The sequence below is a fragment of the Rhipicephalus microplus genome, chromosome 5 (assembly GCF_043290135.1).
Source record: "Rhipicephalus microplus isolate Deutch F79 chromosome 5, USDA_Rmic, whole genome shotgun sequence".
Classification (NCBI taxonomy): domain Eukaryota; kingdom Metazoa; phylum Arthropoda; class Arachnida; order Ixodida; family Ixodidae; genus Rhipicephalus; species Rhipicephalus microplus.
In genome coordinates, this window is record NC_134704.1 from 72,792,782 (window position 1) to 72,819,517 (window position 26,736).

At 44.3% G+C, this 26,736-nt stretch overlaps 1 protein-coding gene across 2 annotated transcripts; it reads left to right on the forward strand.

Moving 5' to 3' along the window:
- Nucleotides 1-117: 117 nt before the first annotated feature.
- Nucleotides 118-25,624, forward strand: LOC119174415 (uncharacterized). Of its 2 annotated transcripts, XM_075895683.1 has the most exons (11): nt 118-466; nt 3,879-4,121; nt 7,300-7,462; nt 8,909-10,985; nt 13,388-13,411; nt 13,510-13,560; nt 15,494-15,700; nt 16,254-16,324; nt 19,734-20,031; nt 24,139-24,239; nt 25,147-25,624. In XM_075895683.1, the coding sequence occupies exons 1-11, from the start codon at nt 301-303 to the stop codon at nt 25,268-25,270; spliced, it is 3,525 nt and encodes a 1,174-aa protein (XP_075751798.1). In that variant the 5' UTR covers nt 118-300; the 3' UTR covers nt 25,271-25,624. The 2 variants fall into 2 exon arrangements, with proteins under 2 accessions (XP_075751798.1, XP_037281204.2); XM_037425307.2 differs by lacking the exons at nt 13,388-13,411; nt 13,510-13,560.
- The last annotated feature ends 1,112 nt before the right edge of the window (nt 25,625-26,736 follow it).

Genomic DNA, 26,736 nt, shown 5'->3' on the forward strand with positions numbered 1-26,736 from the left:
TCGCTGGTGCTGCCCTCTAATAAACTTCAACAACGAGTTCACAGCCACTCTAAGCATGGCGATTATTTATCGGTGGCCGATGTGCTACGAGATTTATTTCCTGTAAAAGATGTCATGGTGGTTGTGTTGAACGTTGGGACAAACATCGGGGCCCGTCGGCTGGAATAGCACAGCGTGGTGCGTGAAAGATGGCGTGAAAGGAAGTGCAGCACAGTGGGAAAATGCTCGGACGATGCACCTTGGCGTTCTACGGGAAAAATCATAGCATTGATCTATTTTTCATGACTTTGTGGACGTAGAATGGCAGCTCTGTTTAGTCGTAGTGTCCTGAAGGTTTCGGTTGCTCAGATATGTCAAAACATCGGCTGGCACGCCGTGCATCAGTCGACTTTGGAGTTGCTCGCTGACATACTTCATCGCTATGTACTTGAAATCGCCCGGACAGCGCAAGCCTATTCAAACCAAGGTGAGCACGGTCGCTAGCTACTCAGAAATACCCCGGAAACACCCTTCGCGTGTATTGCTAACTAAACCTGCTCCAAGTAGCGCTTCGTTTTTGTGCTTGCCTCTAAGACCTGCCGACGATGCTGTCGTGCGTGTAACCGCGTGTCATTGTTTTGCTGCACAATTTGGGAGCATTGCGAGCGCATTTAAACTTGGTTGTACAACGACGTTGGCGTGAAAACGTCGATATTGCAGCGCGCGTTCTGATATCCTGATGTCTTGCATTCAAAACCACGTCCTGTGTTAAGTAGCTGTGTTGAGATAGTAGCGCTTTCTCCAAGGGATGAGCGCGCCTTTTATATCTGTTTCCTCGACCTTAGCTGTCTCTACGGTAGCTAACGCGTCCAATCTGATTTTCGTAGTAAACAAGAACATTTTCTAACGTGGTTTCGCATTCTGTTACTTTCACAGAAAAGGTGTTCAATAGTTTCGGCTTGCAGTCGAAACATGCGGAGCTGTGTAACAGCCCCGAATCGGCACAAATGCAACTGTGCGAGATCTAGCCTCTGAATCTCTGCACAAGCCGTAAATCAGATATCGTTTCTTGAGTCAGCAATTTGTTGTGTAGGCTTTTAAAAAGCCTCTCGACTCCAATCGGTCATATTGTTATAAATTTCACATTGCCGAATGTACTGCATTCCAGCATTTATGCTTGAATGTCAGGGCAGGAACATAGATTTACTTATTGTTTCTTTTTCTTCTTGAAATGTAAGGCACATGTGGATATTGTTATATAAAGTTTCCATACAGTTTCAGCTTTGTTGACGTCAAAACCAAATACTAGGTTTTAGTAGGTCACATTCTGCGAAACTCGCGGAGTTTAGAGTCGGTTCAATACCATCTTTTTTCTTTTTGCTAAAGAAAGGAACAGTGATGAAAAAGCTATAGTACGCCAAGTATATTGGTGAAACGGTCGACTCGGTCAGACGATAAGAAAGGACAATTGGCAGAACAAAAATAAAGTTTATGTTCTAAAGATGTTGCCTACACAGTTTGAAGAACACAGATAGTGGAAGTGCATCTTATTCCTAGCAAGCAATTTGACCAACTTGAAACACTTTAATTGACAGTGCAATGCATCGAAAACAAGTGCAATCAAGAAAAGAAACGAGAATTACGATTGCCTAACTGCCTAACTATACAGAAACTGAAAATACATAAAACACATTAAATAAAAAAGTTGCCACAGAAACATTTTACGCAGTTCCTGTGATGATGTGATTGCTGTAGTGCCTGCGTTGTCTTGTTACAAGATATTTATCAACAAAGGTAGACAATGTTGAATCATTTGTTCTCCATAAGTTGTGCGACAAGGTACAGTACTGGATTGTGAGAACTGTGCGCAACTGTGTTTATTTTAAGAGTGGCAGCTATTTAAATGCACTGGCTTTCCTTTGTAAATGTAGTTGATAGCACCATGTAATGTAGTAAAGGCATTACTGCAATTTTGTCTCAAATGTGACACCCTTCTATGGACTCCCTTGCGGTATCCTATTGTTCAAAAGAATTCCTGGTGGGTACATTGTCTATAATCAGTTGATTAATCGGGACATTTTATGCTTGATAGTACAAGAAATGAAAAAAAAAAAAGATGTTTGGACTGATATCCTTATGTGGGCAGTGGTTGGTCCAATACAAAAAACAAACTTGGGCAGGCAAACTACAAGTGTATAGCACACATATATGCACACACATCATCCACACATGCTTATACGTATCTATAAACATGCACACTTAAATAAAGGCCCTGTCTTTTAGGAGTTCACTATTTTTTTTCTCTAAGGAAATTTGGCATGTATTGGAGCTTGCTTCTCCTACATCTCCAATTCTTCGAAATTCAGTGTTTTATTATGCATTATAAATTGTTTAGTCTTTTTATTATTTTTATATCCTATGAAAAAGTGTTGCACTATTGCTAATTCAGTTTTTTTATCCTTTCATTCTTTCATCACTTCTTGTTTATTTACCTTGACTGTTGATGTACAGTGCTGTAAACTCGTCAAAGTGTACCTTTGGAGGGAGCAGGTGCTAGTGAAGTGGCTTCACAGCTTTCTCCCAGCCTCCCACATCATCTTGATGAGAAATAAAGGACCTATTATTATTATTATTATTATTATTATTATTATTATTATTATTATTACAACAACAAAATCTTAGATGAAATATGTGAACATGAAAACATGTAAACACACAAAGTGTATTTTAGATGTCTGAAAAGTTTGAATGTGCAAACACATGCATACAAGCACAAATGCTTGAATATGTAACACTTATGTTTATGCTTATCACAACTTTATAGCTTGTTGGTACAGTAGACGGAAGCGGACATTACAAGGTCGCTGCTGCTGATAAAGTTGCGCACTTTTGAATTGATGATTGTCAGCTTTGTAAATGCCCTTTGAAAATCGGAGCTTGTTGGATAAATCCTGAATGTCAAAAATTTCACCGGCGAGTGCTTATCAGATTTTTCCAAATTCATCCAAGAAAAAAGGAGCCCTAACTATAATACAAAGTAAAAGTAACCTCTAAGCATGGCCTCTGAGAAGCACATATGTTTATCGGCCTTGCCTAGATAAAAGAAACGACTTTCATGCCAGCTTAAATTATTTATTGCATTTATCTTAATCATTAGCAGTAGCTCTATTCAACGTGTGGTACCTCTTTGCCAAAGACTTGCAATGCAAAGTGAGGACAAGAGGACAGGATAGGGCGCCCTATCGTGTCATCTCTCGTTTTCTTGACAGTTTGTGCCACAAGTCTTCCATTAAGGGGGCCATGATACGGTCACCCAACAATTCGTGGTTTTCACCAAAAAGTAGAAGAAACTATTGTGCCTATACATGTATGGAATATGCACTGTATAGAAATATTTCAGTATGAAATAATCCCTAAAAGTCGCCGGCTATAAACACTGCCCATTAGTGACTACCGCCATTTTAGCTCTGCATGTGTGACATATGTACAGCATGCAGTGAATCAGCCGTCTCCTACCAAAGTTTCAGTCACTGCAGATTGATTCACTTTCAGTGCCAAGCTGTAGAAAGCCGACATTGGTGCATGCACAGCGGACCAGGGAACAAGATAGTTTGCTGGAATGCAACTGCTCGCAGAGCAAGCGGCTTGTTACGTCACAGCTTGCGAGTGTACCAATGCTGCCCAACTCTTAGTATGCTCATGTGTTTATAAAAGATATTCAGTTATGATCGAGTGCCTGACCAAATGCTCGAAAATTTCTCCAGCTTGCTCGTGAACACACAAGTATTAACCCGCATGATAAGGATTCTGATCAAAAATTGGGTTTCATGGCTCCTTAAAAAGTGTGCACAGACTCACCCAACGTTACTCTGCTAAAGACCTCTCGGTGCTTATTGCAGATGGGCGAACTGAGCCCAACTTGGATGATCTGTCGCTAGCGTTCAGTCACTTGGGTATCCTGCTGAACGAACTTGAAGAGTACATCAACAACGTCGAGCCCGTGGCGTTTGCCAAGAGGGTACCTCAGTTTCCGGTCGCTCGGCCCACGAACCTGCTGCACCCCAAACCTGGCAGCCGAGAGCTGCTGCAGAGGCCGGAGTGGGTGCACGAGTTCTTTCCCCCTATGCACCCTGAGCTCGAAGGTGAGTCTGTTTTAATCTTGTATGAAACAAGGTCTCAAAGCCAGCCAGATTGTAACGGTAGTGTGGAATAGTACGGGCACAATTTCAAGAGATTTAATTAGTTGGTGTGACCAGCTAGTTTAATCCCATAACTGTTTTGTTTCTTTGTGTTTTTCTGTCTAAAAAGTTTTTTTTTCAACAACATATTGAGTATTCTGCTTCTAAAGAGCATGTTTTGATTGACGAAAAAAAATTCAAGTGTGTATTAAGTTGAAAAAGCGTAATGAAGGTTATTGTACGTGGCCTACTACTGTCTTTCACGATTTGTGAAGTAATGTCATTGTCAGAGAAGTGGCAAATATAACACATCAGGGCATCAAATTAAACTTCGCTATCTGAATAATTAGCGCCTGAACAGCTGTGCAATGAGGAGAGGATTTTTTTCTTTTTTGCACAAGGTTGCATCAGCACATTCGTTGCCTTCTCTAGACAACATTTCTAAGCACAAGTCGCAAAAAATGTATAATGGTTGTTAAAATAAATTGCCTAGCAAGTGCTGTCATCTTTAAAATGACACACGAGCTAGCTTGGAAACGAGCAATGCTTGTTCAAATTGCTTATGGAGAGATTTTATCTCTAGTGGACGAGCCACACTGGTCTAAAATAGTCTAGGCACAGTTTAGTAAGGACGAGCTGTGTTTGTCCAAAACTTATGGTTGAAGGCGTACTGACACAAGATTTTGTGGCTGAGATAGCCTACGGGATCAATTCCCGTGAAAATGCTTATTTCATCGACCAATATCTCAACAGTGAATATAGCTATGAAGGAAGACAGTTTATATGAATTTTCAAGTTCACACGCGTGATTCAGTTCTGCATGCGATACCTTATGACAGTGGCATCTAAGGTTACCAGAAGGTGACCCCCAACTTCAAAGACGTCAGTACTGTGGGAGAGCTTCAAGCTGGCACTCATGGTAGGATGACGTTATAGTGCTGAAGTAATGCATGTGGTTGGGCTAGTTGGTTAATACATTTTGAAGACATATTTAAAACGTGTGAAGAAAACAATGCGTTAGACACAGTATGATTGCACACAAAGCGCAATCATACAATCACACACTTTGCGCTTTGTGTGTGATGATTCTATTTGTCTAACGTGTTGTCTTCATGCAGTTTAAATATGTCTTCGAAGTCATAGTGCCTTTGCTGCACTTGTGCCAGCTGGCTGCTTGGAAGTCCATGCCTGCGACGATTGTGAGGGAGGTGTAGAGGCCTCAAGAATATTGTTTCCACAAGACAATCTCGATGAAGCACATTTGGCTTCTGGAAGAACGCTAGCTGATGATCCAGGCAGTGTGGAAGTGTGTCACAGTCCTGTGTGCCGTTTCACACGCCAAGTGGTGTTGGTTGCACCGTCTGGCTTGTCGTTTTAGAAGCTCTCCCAAACTGAAACTGAGACTGGTCGGTAATAAACCGAGTATAGTTAATTGTCTGTCACTTGCTGCGGCAAGCAAAGTACTGTGATACGACTTATTGGTACCCAGCAACATATTGCAGAAAGAAAGTGCGTGACTAAAATTTTTCTGTTAGCGCTTTTTTCAAGTCACAAACTAGGTTTGGACATTGCAAACAAAGAAGCGTGGCACATAGATCACTCAGGAGTGATTGTAGCTACATGTTATAAAACACACACACATGGCACAAAAAACAAGGTCAGTTTAAAACATACACTGCTTAGAATAATGGAAAGCTGAGCCAGTTGGTATGCATTTATTCTAAGAAGACAGGGCATGCAAACACGGACACAAGAACGCAGTCGGAGCACCACAAATGCCTTCGTACATTGCCGTTCTGAAGTAACGTGCTCGTGTACCCAGACAACTGATACAACATTGCAGATGCATGGCGCGTAGCGTGTTCTTCGTGCAATGTGGAGCACAATATGCCGCCTCTACATGTGCTCGTCACGTGACCACGGCTTGCTCCTTTTCCTCCGACGCTTGAGAGAATCTGGGGGACTACGCCGCTCGTGAATGCCACCCGAAGCATAGTAAGAAAGTGTTGGTTCTGTCATCGAAACTCGCTTCACGGAGGCGTGATAACAGGTATATTAAATTTCTGACATGTTCAATAATGATCTGATTTCAGAAGCTGTGGTAGAACTTTCTCTTTGTGGCACCTTGTAACAGTCATTTAAAGCCGAACCTTGGGGCCTGGAGAGCTGGCTTTTAGGTGCAGTAGTGAAATAGGCATCTGGGATAGCACTCGTGCTTCTCTATTTGCTCACATATCTGTAGAATTCCATGCTACACTCTCATCATGTTCAAACCAGCTAGCTTAACCTGCCACCTAAATCTGGGCTGTGTTTTAGATCTGCATGTCACACTTCATTTTTTTAATCCCTTCAAGAAAGAATTTTTGTGGAAGAAGGAGGCTCAAAGTGATAATAAAAATCATTAGACAAGGAATGTTGCGGGGGCCAATGTTTTGACTAGTGGTCTTTTCAAAATGTTAGCTCCTGGAATCATAGAGTTTCCTAAAGTTAACTAGAGGGGACTCTGGCGCTGCGATCGTTCAGCGACCATGGGAATGATGGGCAGTACACACATTTGCCTAGTCTTCGTACTTGCGGGCGGCGAATCGTACTTGCGGCTTCGTTTATTGCTGGTTACGGTTTTGTTTTGAAGGAAAGAACGAACCATTTTGACCCAATTCGAAATAGTAAGCCTAAAAGAATAAGGTCTTGAAGCGCGAACGGTGAACAGTTGCTAATTTATGTTTTCGTGAAAAAACAGCTTTAAGCCACATGAACACACACGGAGCCAGAAGCAGGCCAGAAGTACGAAAAATTAGACAAATGTGTGTACTGCACATAATTCCCATGCTTACTGAAGCGCCGTGCGTTGCAGCTCCCATAGACACTAGTGCCAGAGTTCCCTCTAGTGTGTATTAGAAAACTCTATGCCCGGAACATTCCCTGTTTTATGGTTTTCCAGTGATTTTTGTCCCTTTTCGTCCAGCCTTAATGTCTTGCTTTCCTATGTGAAGTGCTGCAAAGTTTGACTTAACAATCACTATTATTGTACAAATGCTGCAATAGCCGATCACAGGCATCGTGCTTTTTTGTGCTTGTTCTTTGGCATGCAGTTTTGATGAACACATAATTGACGTCATTCTCTTTCTGTTTTGTTTCTTAGAGGAGGAAAGTATGCTCTTGTCTCCTGGGTCGGCCAATGATGGCATGAAAAGAGACATGGCGTCCAACAGTGCTGGCGAGGAGGCATCTTCTCCCCAGGGAAGTCCACAGCCTGCCAAGCGAAATTCCGATGGCTCGGAGACCCCCACACCCAAGCGTTTCAGGTGAGGTCCTGCAAGATTTGGCTACTATTTGTCACGTGTTATGAGGTCACCTTGTCAATCAGCATTTTTTAAAATTACAAACAAGCAGGAAGGCAGATGAACACAGGTGCTGTACGATTTTCAAGTGTCTCTTAAGAAATGAATTTTAAATATACAGTTACTAGAAATGAAGTTCCAGAAAGCTTGCTTTAGGCTGATTGATACATTGTGCATAGCGAAAACAGCCCAGATTTGCAGGACAAAGTCTTTTTCTTCTTTCAGAAGCGGATGCAAAGTTGCACTTTTTAACACAAATACCTTTCTTTGTCATCAGGTTCGGTAGTTATTGAACATACTTTTAATTATTAACATGATGGCTACATGCTATAGTGAAACAAACTTGTAGGTTAAAAAAAAGGCTTTCACCGCTAACATAGTTCTCGTAAACTTGTGAGTTCTAGATGTTGCCTTAAAGTAAGCATTTTTTTTTTAATTTCAGAAAAACATTGGGGCTATTGTGTAGGCTGTCAAGGAGGGCAAAGGGCAACAGTGTAAATACAGAATAGAATTGTAGTGACAGTGTGTAATGGACCACGTTATCCAGAGATATAAACCTACGTCCACCGACATGTCCTGTTGTGCAAAAAGCCTTGGGGGATCCAAGTGGTTATGTGTTGGGGAAAAAGACAGCCTCTTGCTTCTCATCGCGCTCTCTCCTGTGGTGTCAGGAGATGGGGTCAGTGGAGTCGCATATTTATTTGTTAGCACTCATTTTCTTTCCCAAAATACACTACTAAACAATAAATTGTCCGTAAATTTTCCCACTGCAACAAATATGAACCTTTCAATGTGCCATTCCTTTATCGAATGTAATAGCTTTCCAAGAGTCCTCACCGATTCACTTGTATTGACAATAGTTATGAATTGTTTGTGCACAATGGCTTCTGACAGGTGGTCATCTTTAGCGTGCACCACAAGTGCTCGTATTAGTACAGTTTGAATGAAAGAAAGGGAATTGATTTAGGCAGCCTTCTTTTTTTTATTAAGCGCAATTATAAGAAACCAACAGATAATGAATGCAAGGAAAACACTGAAGATGCCGCTTGCAGTTTCTAATTGAAGTGTCGTATCAGAGCCACGGCGCTATATTTATAGCCTGCACGAAGGCATAATTGTGTTGCATACTCTTGTATCTTTTATCTTTCATCTTTCAACACCCACTGAGGGTGTTTTAGGTCGTCTTTCAGCTTTTGGACATTGCCTTTTTCTTGTTGAGGTGTACTTGATAATTTTATCTTTTATGTATTTCCCTTAGCATTCTTTCTTCAATACATTTACTACTGTCGATGCATATGCTTCGCCAGCCCAGAGTATAGTGAAGTAATGGTGAAGGAAGGCTGAACCCTTGCTGTGCAGCTAATTTTTCGAGAGAGATAGACAGCTTCAGAATGCTGACTTACCTTGCAGGCTCTGCACAGAGGAAGAGGGCCAGCCCATGAGAGAGGTGACGAGTGTGTTCATGACACCCTCAGGCTTCATCTCACCAGCTCGAGAGGGCAAGCTACCAGAGCCAAGCGCTCCGTCGTCGTTCATCAAGACCCTGCCGGCTGGCATGGCCTTTGACTCTGATTCTTCAGACAGCATAGATTTGCCACACAAGGAAGTGAAGGTGAAGGAGCCTAAGAAAACGATAAAGGTGAAGAAAGAGGGCAAAGATGGCAAGAAGGCCAAGGCGAGCAAAAAGGACAACAAGGAGAACACACACCTTAAGAAGGCCCCTACGCTTTTCGTCCCTTTCATGAGCAAAAAGAGTTCGAGCAGTAACCCCATGCTCAAGATTAAAAAGAAGCTTGCCAAGGGCCTGAAGCTGTCCAAGGAGCTGAAGCTGTCCAAGGAGCTGAAGCTGTCGAAGGAGCTGAAGCTGTCCAAAGAGCTGAAGCTGTCCAAAGAGCTGAAGCTCTCCAAGGATGGTAGCAGCAAAATAGGTAAGATCAAGTCCAAGAACAAGGAGGGAAAAGTGAAGGAAGGAAAGATCAAAGAGGGCAAAATCAAGGAGGGCAAGAGCAAAGAAGGGAAGAGCAAAGAAGGAAAAAACAAAGATGGTTCCAAGTCAAAATCTAAAAGCAAGAACAAGCTGGGGAACCCAGGGGGCACAGGAGGCTTGATGGCAGTAGCCGGCCTGACGCCAAAGCCGACAAAAATGAAGTCGCTGAACAAGTCAAAGAATCCGACTTCAAAAGCAGAAAAGAGAGAGAAGAAAAAGCAGGCAGCCGCAGCCGCAGCCGCCGAAAACCCTATTTCCTTCTTATTTGCACCACTGCCTACACCACCTCCCCTTGCACCTGTCTCAGCGCCGCCCCCTGCCCCACCTCCTCCTGCCCCACCACCGCCGGCACCATCTTCACCACCTGTGTTGTCTCCACCTCACTTGCCTCTGTCATTGACTTCCATGATTCCTCCCTCCATGCTGTCAACCATGACACCACTGCAAGTGATGGCATGCAAGGCGGAAGAGGAACGGAGCAAGCTGAATGCAGCCGCTGCCGCCGCAGCTGCGGCCGCACAAGAAACTCCGATGGTCGTGGACGACCCATACGAGGACGAGCCACTTTCTCGCGAGGAGTCTCCAGAGCCGAGGCTCGTGATCGACGACTCGCCTGAGACACTCAGCAAGCAGGAGAAGGAGAACCGGCTGGCTGACATAGAGCAGTGCATTGACGCTGTGATCCAGAAGGCAAGAGAGGAATCTCGGCTGGAAGAGAAGAGGGAGACTTTGGAGGCAGCTATGTCAGGCATGCTGAATCGCAAGCTGGAGCCACGGGATGTCTACGACTTCACAGACTCCGACTCGTCGCCGCCGCCGACACCCAAGACACCGGATTTAGTGGGCTCGCCAGCTCCAAAGAAGGAAGTCAAGGAACCGTCACCGGAGCATGTTCCAGGACCACCCGTTGTCACAGAACACAAGAAGTCCAAAGAGAAGACTAAAAGCAAGAAGAAGTCTGGAAAGAATAAGTCGGCTTCGGGAACGCTGTCCCCGAAAAAGGGGCTTCCTAAGACACCGGAAATGAAGGCATCTCCCCTGATCGCCCTTTCCCAGCGATCAGAAACATCTCCGGAGCCGGCACCCAGCTTCTCGGGCGTGTTTCCCTTTTCGCAACAACAGCCACAACTGCAGCAGCCTCAGCAACCAACCGGTCCCCTGTTCTCGCCGAAGTTCCCTGCTTTTGGGTCACCGCCCACTCAGGGTTTCCTGCCGGCGTTTCCATTTTCCTCGCAGCTTCGAGCAGGCACGTCGTCCCATTTCCCGACACCCCCACTGTTTGTGCCACCACCTTCCTCTCGTGAAGACATGTCGCCAGCATCCTCCCCAACAGCACCCCCCCCTGGAGGAGGCCTTATGGGTCCTGTAGTACTTGGTGGGAGTCCCTTCGCCGTCAAGACCTTAGCTGAGAAGAAAGCCATCCCACCCATTGTGCCGTCCACAACCCGAATAGATGAAGACAAGCCATCCTTTTCCAAATCCGACAAAGATGGTGAAAAGGTGAGCATTGGAGTTGTGTTGCTATTCCTTCTGGTAGTATGGTATTTTGCGACACTGTTCTTGTTTTGGCTATGGAGGCAGCAGTGCCTAGGGTCTGTAGGACTTCCTAAGACTATTATCCTTATTAAACTGTTTTGGACTTCTGGTTTTAATGAGACAGACTGCCTGCAGTTCCATCTGCTTATAATAAAGGCCTTGAATGCATTCTTGGTATTATTTATTTTAAGCTCTACTCATTCATTTCAGAAAAACAAATGGACTCGTGTGTTCGCAAGTGCTCACATGCATCATGATTATTTATGTTCGAAATTTTTTAGGTGTTTTGGATGCCTCCTAGAAGGAGCATTCTCATGGGAAGTTGCATTGTGCCCAAGTGACAGTTGCATACTAATTTGTAGCTCATTTTGTTTAAATGCACGAGGTTGTTGTGCAGTGTGCATGCTCTGCAGCAGGCATCACATTGCGAATATCACTGAGGAGCTGTTTTCTGTTGTGTCATTGTTGCCATTTTATTCTTGAACTGTTTCGTTCAAGGACACTGGCTGATGTTGATCATCGAATGATGATGGTGATGAAAAGTGTTGCTCAATTATGCAAAGAGCAGGACTGCCTGAAGTGCACTAACTTTGATGACATAATCTATTCTTACTAGGTTCTAAAAATCATCATTTTGGTGTTTCATGCTGTGCGAAGTCTTTTTCAGATTCCTTCGTGCGCCATAAAACAAGTGCTAGATCTTTGTACAGATGATACCATGAAGCGTAGCCATGAAGAACTGAAAAAAACTTCTTAAAGGGACACTAAACAGAAACAATGACTTGGTTTAGATTGATGAACTGTACTCCGAGGATTCTTATGACGTGTGTTTCGCTATCATAAGTTAATTATTAGCGGAGAAAAGCAGGGTTGAAGGTTCATAGTTAAATTTTGCACCAAGATCCGCGTGCGTGACGTCAACATTTTTCAAAATGGTATTTTCGTATTTGCACGGGATTGTCTAGATGAAATTTTCGGAAACTTTGTATGCTATACTCCATTTCATACATCATACCTCAACTTCTTGCATAGCTGCGGAAGCGGAAGCTATGCAAGAAGTTCGGCCGGCAAAACGTGTAACTCCGTGCGTTTCGAGGTCGCTCGCGTGACATATGATTAGTGCCGGTGCACCTTCGCATTTCTTCGTGCTCCCCTTTGGCATGACTGGCGAACAGGAGAAAGCGGGGTGAGCACAAAAGAATGCGGGTACCAAATGACTATGTGGTGTCCTATCTTGCACTGACACTGAAAGTCCAGGTGGCCACCATCGTGACGTACCCAGAGTAGAGAGCCTGCGTGTGACGTCACGTGAGAACTAAGCTATACAGCCACATAATAACAGATGTTCAACGGCGTTGTTCTTTGTAAGGAACATAATATCTTCAATTACTGCTCGCCGCAATAACAGAACATCAAACTACTTTTTGTTGCGAACGTAACGACTGCAAGAAGTCTCGCTAGCTTCCACAACGTTGCACAGAGTATAGGTAGGTCTATAGCACCCACAGATGACAATGTACCATTTTTGTTGATTAGAAGCTACATAGGACTCGGTGTACGCCTTCGAAATCGATGACGTCACACTGTTTGGTGCAGAGATCTCAAGGTGTCATCTGCACCCGTATTTTCGTGCGTTTTCTCGTTTACCAAGCGTCGTGTCGTGTTAAGAGTGGTGTTTTCAGGATTGTGAAATTGTACTTTACTAATATGAGAAAAATCATTTTGCTCTTTAGTGTTCCCAAGGTACATCAACCAAACATCAAAATAAAAAATTAAGCAACAAGCAGCAGGTAAATGTGCAAGTATACAAGATATTTTAGACATTGTGCGAAACAGTTTATTCGCATGTCTGGAGGGCCCCGACACATTGCTGAAAAGTTTGAAGTCAGAATGACGCACGTACAGCTTACGGTGACTATCAAAGATGTGCTGGTTCCTCCATTTGTGTTAAAATGTATAGGTGCGCCAAGAGTTCACAATTGTGTTGGAAAGAAACGCCCTTCTTTATGAAAGTTCGAACCGTAAGGTGTTTGTTTGAAACGATAAATTTATGTTTAGTCCGTGAAAGTTTTTGTTGAGTTATTTTTTATGTTTACATGCAATAATAGCTTAGCTGTGCTGTTTTGAATATAAATGAATAATTATATTGACTGCATGCTTAACAGCCAAGATTAGACATCTAATGTGGCAAAAATTGCATTTTTTACCTATGCATTACATCTAAGTAAATGTGATGTGCTGTGAAGTGCTTGGCCTTCAATCATGGCCAACTTTTTTTTTTGTTAGCAGGCCTCTGTGCAGGCAGCACATGTCGCTGATCTGTGGTCCTTTTTTTCGCCTTTCCCTCTCCTTGCTTTCATGTCCAGTTTTCGATGGACAAATACTGGAAGGTAATGTGTCTTACGCTGCTTTCTTCGCGCTGCTAGAATTTCAATGTCTTTTTTACTTGCAAACACTGTAGTAAGTCTCGTGTTTTCATTGCAAGCAGCCTGGACTGAGGAAGGGCAGGCTGTCTGCAGCCGTAAGACGTGTCGTCAAGGTCATTGAGGACGTTTTCTTTTTCTTACTGTTGGCGCATGTGCAATCTTGTGCAAACATTTATGGGTGCATGAAAGCGTGCCTTTTTCTTGCTGGTTTCTGGTATTTGTGGCATTGCACTTCATTTCGTGTGTAAATGTAGGAAAAAACTATTTAGGAATTTGCCTGTGCTCACCCCTGCGATTGGTGAAAACATGATGGCAGCTGATGAGCGGGTTGTGCAACCAGTAGTTTGTTTCGACATCTAAGCAATGGGAGTGTTCTTGTGGTGCCATGAAAGCCACTTTAAATTTACATGGAGGGGCTTGTTTATGCGACGTATGTGGGAAATGCTAAAAGAATTCCATGCCTCAATACTAAACTTGAATGAAGCAGGTATGAAACGTCCTGCGTTACTGCACCACGAATATCTCTTAAATTACACATTTTTCAGTGTTGCAAGGCAGGTGTAATATATGGCGCAGTTCAGCTTGTCTGGGATCTTGCACAAGCTTGCTGTAGAGCCTTCAACATTACCTGAGTGTGCATTGTGAATGGACCATAAGTCAAAGGGACGAAAGACAAGGAACTTAGGAAATCAAGGCAATATGATTTCGGGGCAGACGTTGTGAGCAGACGTTGAAATATTTGTGTTTGTCTACACTGCTGTCCCCTTTCCTGTCGGAAAGGAATTCTTGATGCGCACCGTCCAAAAGTGCGTCACAGTTCTGTGTGCTGATGTGGTCGAGAGAGAGAGAGAGAGAGAGAAGGAATGTAGGAAAGGTAGGGAGGTTAACTAGGCTATGCGTCCAGTTTGCTACCCTACACATGGGGAGGGGGAGAGGGGAGTAAAAGAGAGAGGATAGACACATGTCACATCACACACACAATGCCAAGTTTCACAGACGGTCCCTCAATGAAGTTGCTGTCAAGTATCTCAGGAGGGCTCGTGGTCGAGCTCGAGCTGCTCAAGCTAAATGGCGTAAGTTTCACCCGGCGGCTTGTCGTTTTTCGAGCTCTCTCAAACCAAAACAGAAACTGATCGATCATGAGGAGCCTGTATGTAATTAAATGTCGTGCGCTTCAGCAGGTAATGACTAACATGTTATGACTAACAGGCCCCCAGCAATACATTTCAGCAAGAAAACAACGCTAGGCCAAAGTTTTTGTGTCAGCGCCCTTTTTCTTTTATCAAATGCAAAAGGAAGCTACTAATGTAAAATTTTAAGCATTTGCACCCCCCCCCCTCCTCGTGGTCGATGGGAATTAGGGGGTCCTTGCTTGGTCATGGATCAAAATTTAACATGGTGGCAGAAGAACGGCTAAAAATAAAGAATGCACATCGTGCTTCTGATGCAGTGCTCTTTTAAAAATGTATGCTTCTTTAAATATGCTTTCGTCCGACGAATGAAAACATTGAATAAAACTGTGAATATGTTGGGAGGAGAAAAGGGCACATATTTGAAATCTCCCAAAGTAGGGAGAGAGGGGCTTGCTTGAGTAGGGGCGCATGCGCCCTGGATATTACATTATGTTCTATTTCTCGAAAGCCCAACAGTTCAGTCTCGGGGTTATGCCTGCCAACAGAAACAGCAGTTATGGAGGCAGCATTCAGATTTGCGGTGTTTCATTTAAGCAGCCTGTACCATTTTTTTTTTTTGCCAGTTTCTAGTGCACTTTTGGAAGCATGCCATTTGTGGCTCGGAAGCGCATGCATTGCCGCATCCACTATCATTGGAGAGTGGTGCTTTTTATAATTTGATGTAATGGTTTGAGCACTTGTGATTGTGGTCTTAATTTTTTCTTTTCTTTTTTTTATGTGTTAAAGGTGACGTGTGTGGGTGTGTGTGCCTGTCTGTCTGTGTTTTTCTGTTTCTAGGTGTTTCGATATGTTTGTTGGCCGCCTTGTGGCGTCTTATTCTCGTAATCTAACTTGCTTGTACTTTAACGTGCAGAGTAAAGCCAAAGAGAAGAAAGAGAAGAAAGCCGACAAGAAAGAGCATGCCAAGAAGAAGCCAAAGGAGAAGCTGAAGGAGAAGCCGCCCAAGGAGAAGAAAGAGGCCAAGGCCAAGCTCAAGGCTCCCGAGAAGACCAAGGCGGAGAAGAAGGCTAAAACGAAAGTTGGCAAGGAGAAGGAGAAAAAGAAAGGGAAAGAGGAGAAGGTAACTTTTTTTTTTTTTAACAGAGCAGGGCGTGCTCTAGTGGTTGCTTTATCACCGTGTAAAAAGGCGAATTGTGTAACATTGTGGGGCATGTTTTTCTAGTATGGAGCTTAGATCTGGAATTTAGGTATGTTATGAAGCCTGGTAAAAACATTACTGTTGGCTTTGCAGTATTAGTTTTTGCTAATGCTTTGGCATGCAGTGTTTTTGTATGTCTGTCTGCCCATAGGCTGTGCCACAGATACCATAATTTCTGTACTTGCTCATGTTTTAAGGGTGCATAGACATCACCTGAACTTCTTGCAATATCCTTGATCATTCTAAAATGCTATCATTACCTAGAAATAATTGTAGCATAGAAGTGTTTTTCAAAGCCTAACTTAGAAAATTCATACTCGACAAATTTTTCTTCCCAAGTAGACCCTTTCAGCTCACAATTATCGACAATGATAATGATCCATTTCATTAGGGCTCTGTACATTTGGATCTCATTTATGTGAAAGAAAAGTTAAATATAAGTATGAACTTTCTTTTTTCTTCCTTTTTAATGTAGAAGAAGGACGACAGCATTCCTAAGATCACTGTAAAGCTTGGAAGCACTCCGAAGCCCAGTGCAACAAAAATGTGAGTACCAGTAGTCACACACGTAGTTTCCCCTTTGAACTTGGCACACTCCGGGTTGTCAAAGGCGTCTAAAAAAGTTCTGTAGCTTTTCTAGTTAAGAGATCTTGGTTAATTGTTACACATGTAAACTATGATTGACGGCAACGAATGAAGCAGCCGCCTTGTGGAGAATTCTGTATAAACAGTACTTTTTTGTGCCCATCATATTACATCAGTAGCAGTGCTGAAGTGATACAATACATATTGGGGGTGGGGGATGGAAAACTGTTGACCTTCATACCTGCATACAATCTATAAACAAAAAACAAAGTGTTATAAAAGCTGGATAAAGCATGCTGAATAATAATAATAAAAAAGAAAACAAAGAATGCGAGATCATATTTCTTATATCCTTAATGAGAAGCATCAATGTGTAAGCACTAAAAAATTCTGGCATTTTACGGGCTCAAACCTTAATGGGATTATGAGGCATGTTGTTCTGGGGAACCCTTGTGTATATTTTGGCCATAAAGGTTTCTTTGAAGTGCATCGAAATTAAAATGTGTCGGTGTTATAGGGGATGTTCAAAATGTACAGTGCTTCTGTCCGCAGTCCCATAAGCTCGATCCACCATGTTTTATTGGGTGTGAAAAGAAAACCAGTCACATATCACAGCCTTTCAGAAGCTAGTTGCTGCTTTTTTTTCTTCATCTGGAGATGACTTCCCAGTGCTTCGTGTGCTGTTCAGGCAACAAGGGAGCCTTGACAATGCTGGCAACAATATAGCACTAATTTTAATTGAATTTATCAGTTACGTGAACGGAAAGAAAGAATGCACTGATGTCAACAAGATGGGCACCGTGCTTAGGTTCAGAAATGACTGGCGTGCGCAAAAGCATGCATCAACCTCAGTTCTTTCTCAGTGCAATTTGGTTGCTCACTTGCAACATAAGCTCGACTTGCAGAGCAATATATTACAATGTATACATTTTAAAACAGATGGCCGACATCGCAAAAGCGCTAGAGGGTATGATTGAGCAACATTAGCTTGATGGTATTGCAGATCAATGAAAGCAAGTATTAATGAATACAAATGTGTGCAAGCAGTGCCACAGATGCTGCTGGGTGCGTCAGTGGTAAATCAGTGCTGCCACATGAGACTGCATCACAAAGATGCTAACAGGCATCTCTCTGCAAGCTTTGCAAGACAGTGCGTGCCGAAGCACGTAATCTGCTTACTCAATCTGCTCTTTGTTTCACGCCCCCCTATCCTTGCCCTTTTTTCTTTTGCCTCATTTGGTCAGCGTGCATTGCGGACACCGAGCTAAATATTACAGAGCAGTACAGTAGATGCAACTGTTTGTTCGACAGATCATCATCACACTCATCTTTTCGCTGATTGTGGGAAGTCTTATGCTGTTTGCAACAGCACGTTATAATGCCCACCTCCATGGCATGCAAAAGCAAATAGCTATATTTTAAAAAGATATGTCGATTAACTCGCTTGTCTAGCATTCAAGAAAGCCAGAATGACAGCACTGAACCTGCGGGGTAGATTATGACCTCGAGGCAATTTAATTAACCAGTGCACATTAAAAGAGCATTACTCAGGCTGCTCCCTTTGTATGCAGTCGAAATGCGCGATCGGTATTTTTGTTTGGTTTGTGGCAAATCCCTCATGCACATATGCATGCCTTGTTTATTTAGAAAAACTACAACACATGTTATTGCGAAGGGTGTAGAGAAACCAGTGGCTAAAGAAATGAGCCGAGGAATGCTGTCTAAGGTACAGGTTGCACTGGCACTATGTGGTTTAAATATCTGACGCGTGTTTGCGATCGGAGTAAGAATTAAAATGGAAGTGTATTGCTGTGCAAGGTCATGTTAGAAGTTTTACAGTCGCATCTCCTCTGCAATGAACACTTTTCTTGGACGCCTACCTCAGGTCGAAAGCACACGCCATTAGAGAACAGCAGTTCGACTTTGGGAAGCGGTGCGCCTTGTCCAGATGAATTTTTAAGTGCGCAGAGTTCTGATATTGAGTTATCGAATTGTGCAGAGCTCTGATATTTAGTTTTTATGGAAGACCATTCGGCGCTGAATTAAAGGGGCGCTGCAATACTTTTTGAGCGTGGTCAGAAAACGCTGCCGATCGGTAGTAGAGGCTCCCGACAACACGAGAGCCAAATATTGTAGCACAGCACGCGGCCAGGAATTCAGAATAAATGATCAATGAAAAATCTGTGCATTCGAAGAAAAAAAAAAAGTGCCCAAGGTCACAAAGCGCACGTGACATGTTTTTGTGACCCTGCCATCCCTCCTTGCTTAGCTTCCAGTGCTTTCGTCAAGACGAGAGAAGAGAGAATGCAATTGTAGCATGTGTCAAGCTTTTGTAACTTCACTCGCACTGGACGGATTCTTAAAGTTTTTGGGGCGATGAATTCATGAGGAAATAAGCTCTTCCAGTGAATTTATTCCATGGTTACTTGAAAAAGTGTTTGAGGGCCCCTTTAAAAAAGAAACGACCGCATTTTTTTAGTATGAAAGCTCTGCTAATGACTGAGGTTAAGCCTCTTTTCAGCCTTTCTTTGTGGGGATGCTAGCAGGCAGTTATGCGATGCTACCCAACAAAAAATGATGAACGTACCTAGTGTTGCCAATACCACTTATATGGCCTTTCACTCCCTGTTTAGTGTGGCTGCTATGATAGGGATTGAACCCGTAAATCTATGCTTAGTAGCAGTGACATGCCACTAAGCCATTGCTGCAGTTGAACAATTTGAAACCGTAGGGACCTCTAAACATTGCAGTTAGAGAGGGAGAGTTACACACACGTATGGCATTCAAGAAAACCAGAATGGCAGTACTGGACCCCATGTGATAGATTATGACCACGAGACTATATAAATAACCAGTGCACACTAAAAGAGCATTACTCAGGCCACTAATGAACTTTATTAGTTTGCATTTGCATACTGAATACTGCACTCAATTGTAACCTGGGTAGCGTTTCATATTGTCTGGCTTATACCCCCAAAAAAGCTTACTGAAAGTGTAAAGTTGAGGCGCAGGTAATACGCAAATTCGAGTGGACATGGCAATTTTAGGGCAGTGCAAGGAAGGGGTACATAGTGAACTGAAAGTAGATGCTGATGTGTAGGGGATACCACGGACTGAAACTAATCGAAAATAAAGCTTTTGCTGTCTGAGAGCATAGTTAAGGGTGTAATTTGTGTCGAAGTGTAAAATTAGTTTGCATGGTTGAAATGTGCTGGTCGAAATGTGCTGGGAACTCTTTTTTTTTCTTTTTCTCCCACAGGATGTATTTGGAAGGAGGATTGTGCAAGCTATAACCAGAATTGGCTTATACGTGAGAAAGTGGCATTAAACCTATACTATTATTAGTGACTTTGCACTCCACTGCTTGCAGCCTCTTCAAAGCGCTGGCCCAAGGCGGCGGTGGCTCCTCGCCTCCGGACCCATTTGCGGGGTCACCGCCGTCCTCTCCCGTGCGAGCCCGCAGCCCGTCGCCGCCAGTGTTGGCTCCCGTGGCTGCGCCTCCGCCACCCCAGCCGCAGACGAGCGGCCGGGGCAGCAAGGCATCGTCCAAGGCCTCCAAGAGTGCGGCTGCCGCACCCCCTGCCTCCCAGCAACCGCAGCTGGCCGAGGCCGTCTCTCCGCTCCCCACGGCCAGGATGGTCATCACTGAGACCGTCGGCACCATTGTGGTGAGGGCTCACAACATGACAGCCTGTGCCCTTGCCTGTTTGTTTGGGCGAGCTGTCCTGTTAAACGGGTACTGCTGGCACGAACATATTCAGCTGTTCTTTTTTTTTTTGTGCAAGTGAAAAGTTCAGCCCTCAAGAACCTACGAAATGTACTTGTAAGCTTGAGTGCACCCTGAAAAATTAAATTGCCACAAGTTTTTAAAAGCTAGTCTTGGTTCCTACTGTACGCTAACAACACGACACAGTATGAGCTTCTCGTCACTTGCTCGCACAAGATATTGTGACATTTTTATGGGGGCTCCGCTTTGTGGCTCTGTTAGTGACACACATGCTGCCATTTTGAAAGTGGCCATGCTGTGTACATTGGTACCTGACATCGTCACAAGTAGCCATACTTGTGCATGAAGTCACCAGAATTGATACTGTGGCCTGACATCGTGATAGTGTCGATATCGGTGGGTTTGCCAGGTGTCAATCAATTTTAATATCAAAATGAAATATCCTCTCAGTATTTACTGAGCTTTGCACTTGATCAGAGCTGTCACTATAGTATATTTAGGAGACTTAAACGGCAGAGTAAACTCAAGTTCGAAGATTGGCGTCAATACCCCTTTAAAAGGACACTAAAGAGAGAAATAATGTGTGGCGTATTAGTAAAGTGAAATTGCTGCTGCCACTTTATACCCACAAACTTCCTAATCTCATCTGTCCGCCTAAGTTTCTTTCTCCCCCTAACTCGCTTGCCTTCTCTGGGAATCCAGTCAGTTATCCTTAATGACCAGTGGTTATCCTGCCTACGCGCTACATACCCGGTCCATGTTCATTTCTTCTTCTTGATTTCAACTACGATATCCTTAACCCTGGTTCATTCCCTGACCCACTTTGCTCTCTTCTTGCCTCTTAAAGGGTAACTCACCAGGTTTGACAATGTTGAGCTGACAAGCGCAATGCGTAGATGAGGCATTTATGATCTCGTCTGCAAAAATTTGCAACGCTACACGCCGCGGAAATGGGTCAAATTTCAAGATGAACTCTACTCCCCCTTTCTTTTGCGGGCGCGCACCCAGAGAATGATGGCATGACGTGTGCGTATAAGTGGCTCTACATACATGACAATGCGGTGACATTGGTCCTCTACGTAGACTATTATGCTCTGACGTTGCCAACAGTGGCACGTGACATGGCGAAAATTATTTAACACAACATGCATAGTTTATGTATCTGTCGCATAGTTTAAGTATCTGTCGCAAATAATGAGACATAATAAGGGAATGTGAGCTTTCTTTTTTTTTTTTCATTTTTCTTCTGTGAAGCAGCTTTAAACAATAGGGGGTGAACTTAAGTTATCTCAGGAATAAGATGAATTACAGGAAAAATGATTAAATATTTGAGACCAGCAGAAACAACTGCATAATCCTGCGCAGTTTAATCAATATCACGGAAGAAATAAACAAAAAAAAATTGTCCAAGACCAGTCTGCCCCCTTAAAAGCAGAGTTTATAAATCTTAATCATGATTTTCTCACTTAAGTGTCCCTTTAAAATGTTTTGACTTATGTTCTCCCTCTCACCGTACAACTTCCTATCACCCAGTATATTTTGCACCCTTATGTTTACTCCCTAGCTTCCAACTCTAAGTGCTACCATGTGTTTCACCTGGAGACAGTTTTGTGTATACCTGATAGAAAATGAATTGGGCTTTAACTTCTTACTTTTGGTCCTCAAACCATATCCGAGTTTGTTGCAAAAAACTGGGCTTTTTCTAGTCCTCTTGATACTTTTCAAGGGATTGTAGGGTGTATCTTGATGTACTCACAGGACAATTGGTTGAGGGCTCATTTAAATTCATCAGTATTGTGAGACATGGGACTAGAGATCTGTTTGTATTGTGATGAAGTGCCAAATGGATGAACTATGTAATGTATGTTTGTGAATGTGTAAGAAGTTGAGCCTCTGCCAGTAGAAACAAAGGTACTATGCCTATGACAGAAGTTGACTTTGGGAGTGAGCAGTTAGTGATAATATTAGCAGTAATCCTATTTCTATTGTCATAAAAAAAAATCACAGCATATCCACAGAGTGAATGATGATAAGTGGGGCGAAGCGTCTGTCAGCCCGTCCCTGCTTCCGCCTGTCCATTCGTTCTTGCTTCTGTCCATCCGTGCAACCATCCGTGCGGTCATCCATGCGTCCGTCCGTCTGTCCGTGCATCCATCCGTCCGCACGTCCATCTGGTGAACACTCCATGTACAGCCATCTCGCATCTCCTGTGGCACATACCCGCTCTGCACGTCCGTCCATCCGTCTGTCCATCTACTAGTCTGTCGGTCTGCCCGTCCATGCGTCCATCCGTGCGTCCTTTTAGTGAACACTCCAAGTACCGCCACCTCCCATCTCGCATCCCGGTGGCTACATACAACAACGACGGAGGATGGACAGACCCACGCCCTAAGGAGCTTCACCCCTAAAAAAAGGAACAACTGAATTCATTTGCTGGGAACTAAAGCTAGTAGTATTCCATCCACATGGGTTTTTACTGTGAAGCTTGGTGTACAACTTCGTGATATCTGAGGTTTTGTGCAAGTGCAGTCAATGAAGAAGCGACCAGTTTCATCAGGCTTTCCCGAAATGGTGGAGCATGATGAAAGGAAACCAGCAGCTGCTGTGTCTGTGTTTTGCCAGGACACGTGCATGCCTCGAGCCAACAGCAAACAATTAATGAAATAATAATGAAAAGTCCTAGGTTTTTTGTATAATGATATAACCTGGATTGCCCCCAGAAAAATGTCTTTTTAGTAATGCATTAGTATTGACAAGTGAAGTGCGCTTTAAGGAGATCGATGCAAGGATGTTATTTCTAAGCTGGCTTTCCACAGGCTGACCTACAGTGAAGCCCAAACACACAAAAACACACACACACACACACACACACTGTGGGGATCTGAGGCGCGCCCGCGACCATTTCGCGGGCATTCCGCCGCACGGCTACACCCTTTTGCTTTTCCTGCTCTGAGAACGACGCGTGGCGATAGATGGCGCCACGTGCGAGCACGGCACGCGGTATGCGCGCGCCGAGGGAGCGCTTTCTTTTCCGTGGTCGGCGCCGGGTAAGCACGTGTTTTCATTCGTCCGCGTCCCCTTTGGGATTCGCGGACTGTAGCCTGCCTGGGGTGGCCTTGGGCACCTCGGCAGGCGTGTTTACTTGACTGCTGGCTTCGGTAGCGTACGCTAAGCCAAGAGCGGTGCCTAGTGCTTGAAGTGGTCATACCACAACGAGCCGCACTTGCCGCAGGCCTACGCGTACGAGGTTTGCCCTAACACTCGCGACCAGGCCCATTGGCCATCGTGAGAGTGCGCAGCATAGCCGCGAGGGACCTTTTCCCGACCGGCGTGTCAAAGCTCGCCATTGCCAGCTGCGACGTGCTCGTGGTTTTCCCCTTATTGTGAACGTCCGCGTGCGGGTGCCTTTGCTACCCGCGTCCCGGGAGCGGACGTTGTACTGTTGTTCGGGGTGCCGCCAGAGGCAATAAAGTGTTGTGTTTTTGCATTAGAACACTGTCTGTCTGCCGCGCCGCGCTAAACGCCTTATTAGTTGAGCGCGTGCGGAGCGGTGCGCTACACGCGAGTAAACGGAGTAGCGGCCCTGTGGCTCGCTAAGCGTGAACCCGCGGTGATCGTCCGCTGCAGTTAGGAGCGGGGTCACCGTAACACACACACGCATACACACACGCACGTGCACACACACACACACGTGTTTTGTTTATTCTATTTATTTTTTATTGACATTCTGTTTATGTCAGCTATCAGCCAATAGGCAGCATTTGTTTGACGGCATGCAGCTGGTGCCCCACCCACCAATTTGAGGGCAAGGCCTTCTGTACGAAGAGAGGGCACGCAAGAAAGTGGCAACTTTGCACTCTGATCGTGAACTCGACGCAACACACGACTGCAAAATTTAGCTGGACTGCTTTAACAGCAGTCTTTTCTTTTTGTTAGAATACTTTCTTTTACCAGGATGGCTCAGACCCTTTTAATCACTTTGAGGTGGCCCTGCTTTGCGTTAATGGTGAGGTTATGGAAAGTTGTAGCTACGTGCCTTTGTTTGCAGGACGAACGCGGAAACAAAATCTGGATATGTCCCGCATGCGCCAAACCAGACGATGGCAGTCCCATGATCGGCTGTGACGAGTGTGACGACTGGTATCACTGGTGCGTTGTGCTTCTCTTAGTCCATTCACCTTCATCTATTCAAATTAGAATGTTGTACGATATAATGTAAGTCTTTTAGTGGGAAGGGCTTCGAGGATTGTCGTTTATTAGTGGTAGTACCCTCGGCTGCTTGTATCATAGCTCATTCGAGCACTGTGTCTTTGATGTATTTGTTCGTGGACGACCAGCAGACATACTTTCACAGTGCTCTTGATATTGCATCCTTTTGCTGTCACAAAGGAGGCCAGCTTCTAATGTATGCTACCATCATTAAATAATGTGTCGCTTCAAAAACAGTAGGTCAGTTCGGTGTTGATATCTAAATAATGTGAAGCTTAAGGTAGTGCAGTGTCAGCAACAGTGGCTGACACAGTGCGTGACCTGTCACTTCTTGCTTTTAGCTCTCTTTGCTGCTCTCTAATAAAATTTAATGTGGATTCCGAGCTTCTTGCTTGCCAAAATCCTGATTCAGTGTCAGGCCATGCTGGAATGAGCAGTTTTGTATTCTGAACTGGACTGACAGTTTTGCCAGTTATGTTCTCAGCCACAGGGGCCGCATTTAAGGGGGAGATGGGTATCTTCAAACCGAATCAAATATGAGCTTGGTAGTTGAGGAAGGGTACCAGATCCAACAATGACTAGTTTTCAGGTATGTAACAGCAGTTTTTAAGTTCGGAGGCACAGATTCGTTGAGGGGAGGAATGCAAAAAATGCCTGTGTTATGTACACTTTGTGCAACCTCTATTAGTTTGAATAAATCTCGAGCCCTCCATTGCATCATGCCTCGTACTGTAGTTTGAGGGCATGATACAATAGAGTTTAAATAAAAAAAAATTGATTCTGTTTGAGTGTTGTGAGGGCATTGACTCAAAGACAGTTGTGTGTTGTTCCCATCTCTTTGTGCCAGGGTGTGCGTGGGAATCGTGGTGCCCCCGAAGGAAGAGGAGAGCTGGTATTGCAACCGCTGCATTGCCAAGAGGCAGGGGGCCCTGGCCAAGAAGAAGAAAAAGAAGCACCGCAAGGACAAATGAAGTTGCGGCGCCTCTTTTCCCTGGGCACGGTGGTGCGCACCCAGGTCCTGGAGGAGCACAACCCCCCACTACCCACGCAATGCTCATCGTCGTTCCTCCCCGACCAGCAACCCGACCAGTTCACGTCCTCATTTGTCCATTGCATTTGTCGGAACGCGCGCCAAGATCGCAGGGCGACCCTGTGGGCCGCACGGTGAAAAACGTGTTGACTGCACCGACCGGTCCCACGCGCGATGTGCTCCCTTTTTGCTCGTGTATGTTTTTTTTTCTTTAATTATAGAAGCCTTTTTTGCTCGTTTTAAGGGACAGCCTTGAGTGACTTTATGCTGTGTTGCGTTCACTTTGTTCGGACGGAAAAAAGACAGTCGTTGCCCCCCCCCCCCTCCCGTCTCGACTTCTGAAAAGAAAGAGAAAAATGGAGAAGTGGTGTTCTCCGGTGAATCGTGTTCCCCTCGGAAGTAGTTATTTAGCGCGTGTGTACCCCGAGGGTAAGTGTATCGTCATTTATGCTGCTCATCGTCACTCTGTCACCCTTACAGTGTACCTAGATTTGTGTGGCGCATTCGCGCTGTTCCTGTTATCAGTTGTTGTGTGTGCCACCGGAGGCACGCTGCTTGGTCGAAGGAGAAAAAAAAAAATTGCCGTCTCGCCATTCACTCGCGGCCCCTGGTCTTGTGCGCCGTTCATCTGTTGTGGTATCGTTCCACCCGTTTGTTTCGTTACATAATCTTGCCAGGTCTGCCGGTAATAGTGCGACGCTGGGTCATTCATTTCGCTGATCTTGGCATGGGAACTTGTAATTAGGTGCTGGGGTTGGCCGTTTTGTCATCATTTTTTAGTTTTGGTAGTCTGTTCATTCAGACATTGTTGATTTCATGCGCGATTCTCGTGTAGCAGTGGCTTCATTGTATTTAGTACCACTGATGTGGTCAAACATTTGCTTCAAAGCCCTTGGATTAGCCTTGCTCTCCCTTCTTATTTTTATTTCCTTGTTTACATAGTTTTACAGCTTTGTTTATGTGGTTATACACTTATTAGATAAAGGGGGTGTGCGAATATTAAAAATATTGAACACAAATTGAATAGACTGTGCTACTTGGTTTGAGAATTTCTGATTCCATGTACTTAGATACTCGTTTCTTTAAATATGTATTCCTTACAGTGAACGGTTGGCCCAGTGAAGCTGTTGAGTCCATGGTATGCACCTAGGGTTGCCACCTGTCCGTTTTTTTAGACAGCAGGCCATTTGCCGGTCAACAGCTTCCGTCACTGTTCGTTTCTTTTTTTCAGAGCAGTGAACGAAGCGTCATAGAGTTTTCTAAAATTAACTAGAGGGGACCCTGGCACTGCGATTGTTCAGCGACCATGGGAATGATGGGTAGTACACTGGTTTGCCCAGTCTTCGTACTTGTGAGTGGAGAATCGCCCTTGTGGCTTCGTTTATTGCTGGTTTTGGCTTTCTTTCG

Excerpts from the sequence above, each read along its gene's own strand:
- LOC119174415 (XM_075895683.1), top strand. The coding sequence starts at position 301 with ATGGCAGCTCTGTTTAGTCGTAGTGTCCTGAAGGTTTCGGTTGCTCAG. Across the intron at positions 7,463-8,908 it reads CCCACACCCAAGCGTTTCAG|GCTCTGCACAGAGGAAGAGG; the intron begins GTGAGGTCCTGC and ends CTTACCTTGCAG. Across the intron at positions 16,325-19,733 it reads AAGCCCAGTGCAACAAAAAT|CCTCTTCAAAGCGCTGGCCC; the intron begins GTGAGTACCAGT and ends CACTGCTTGCAG.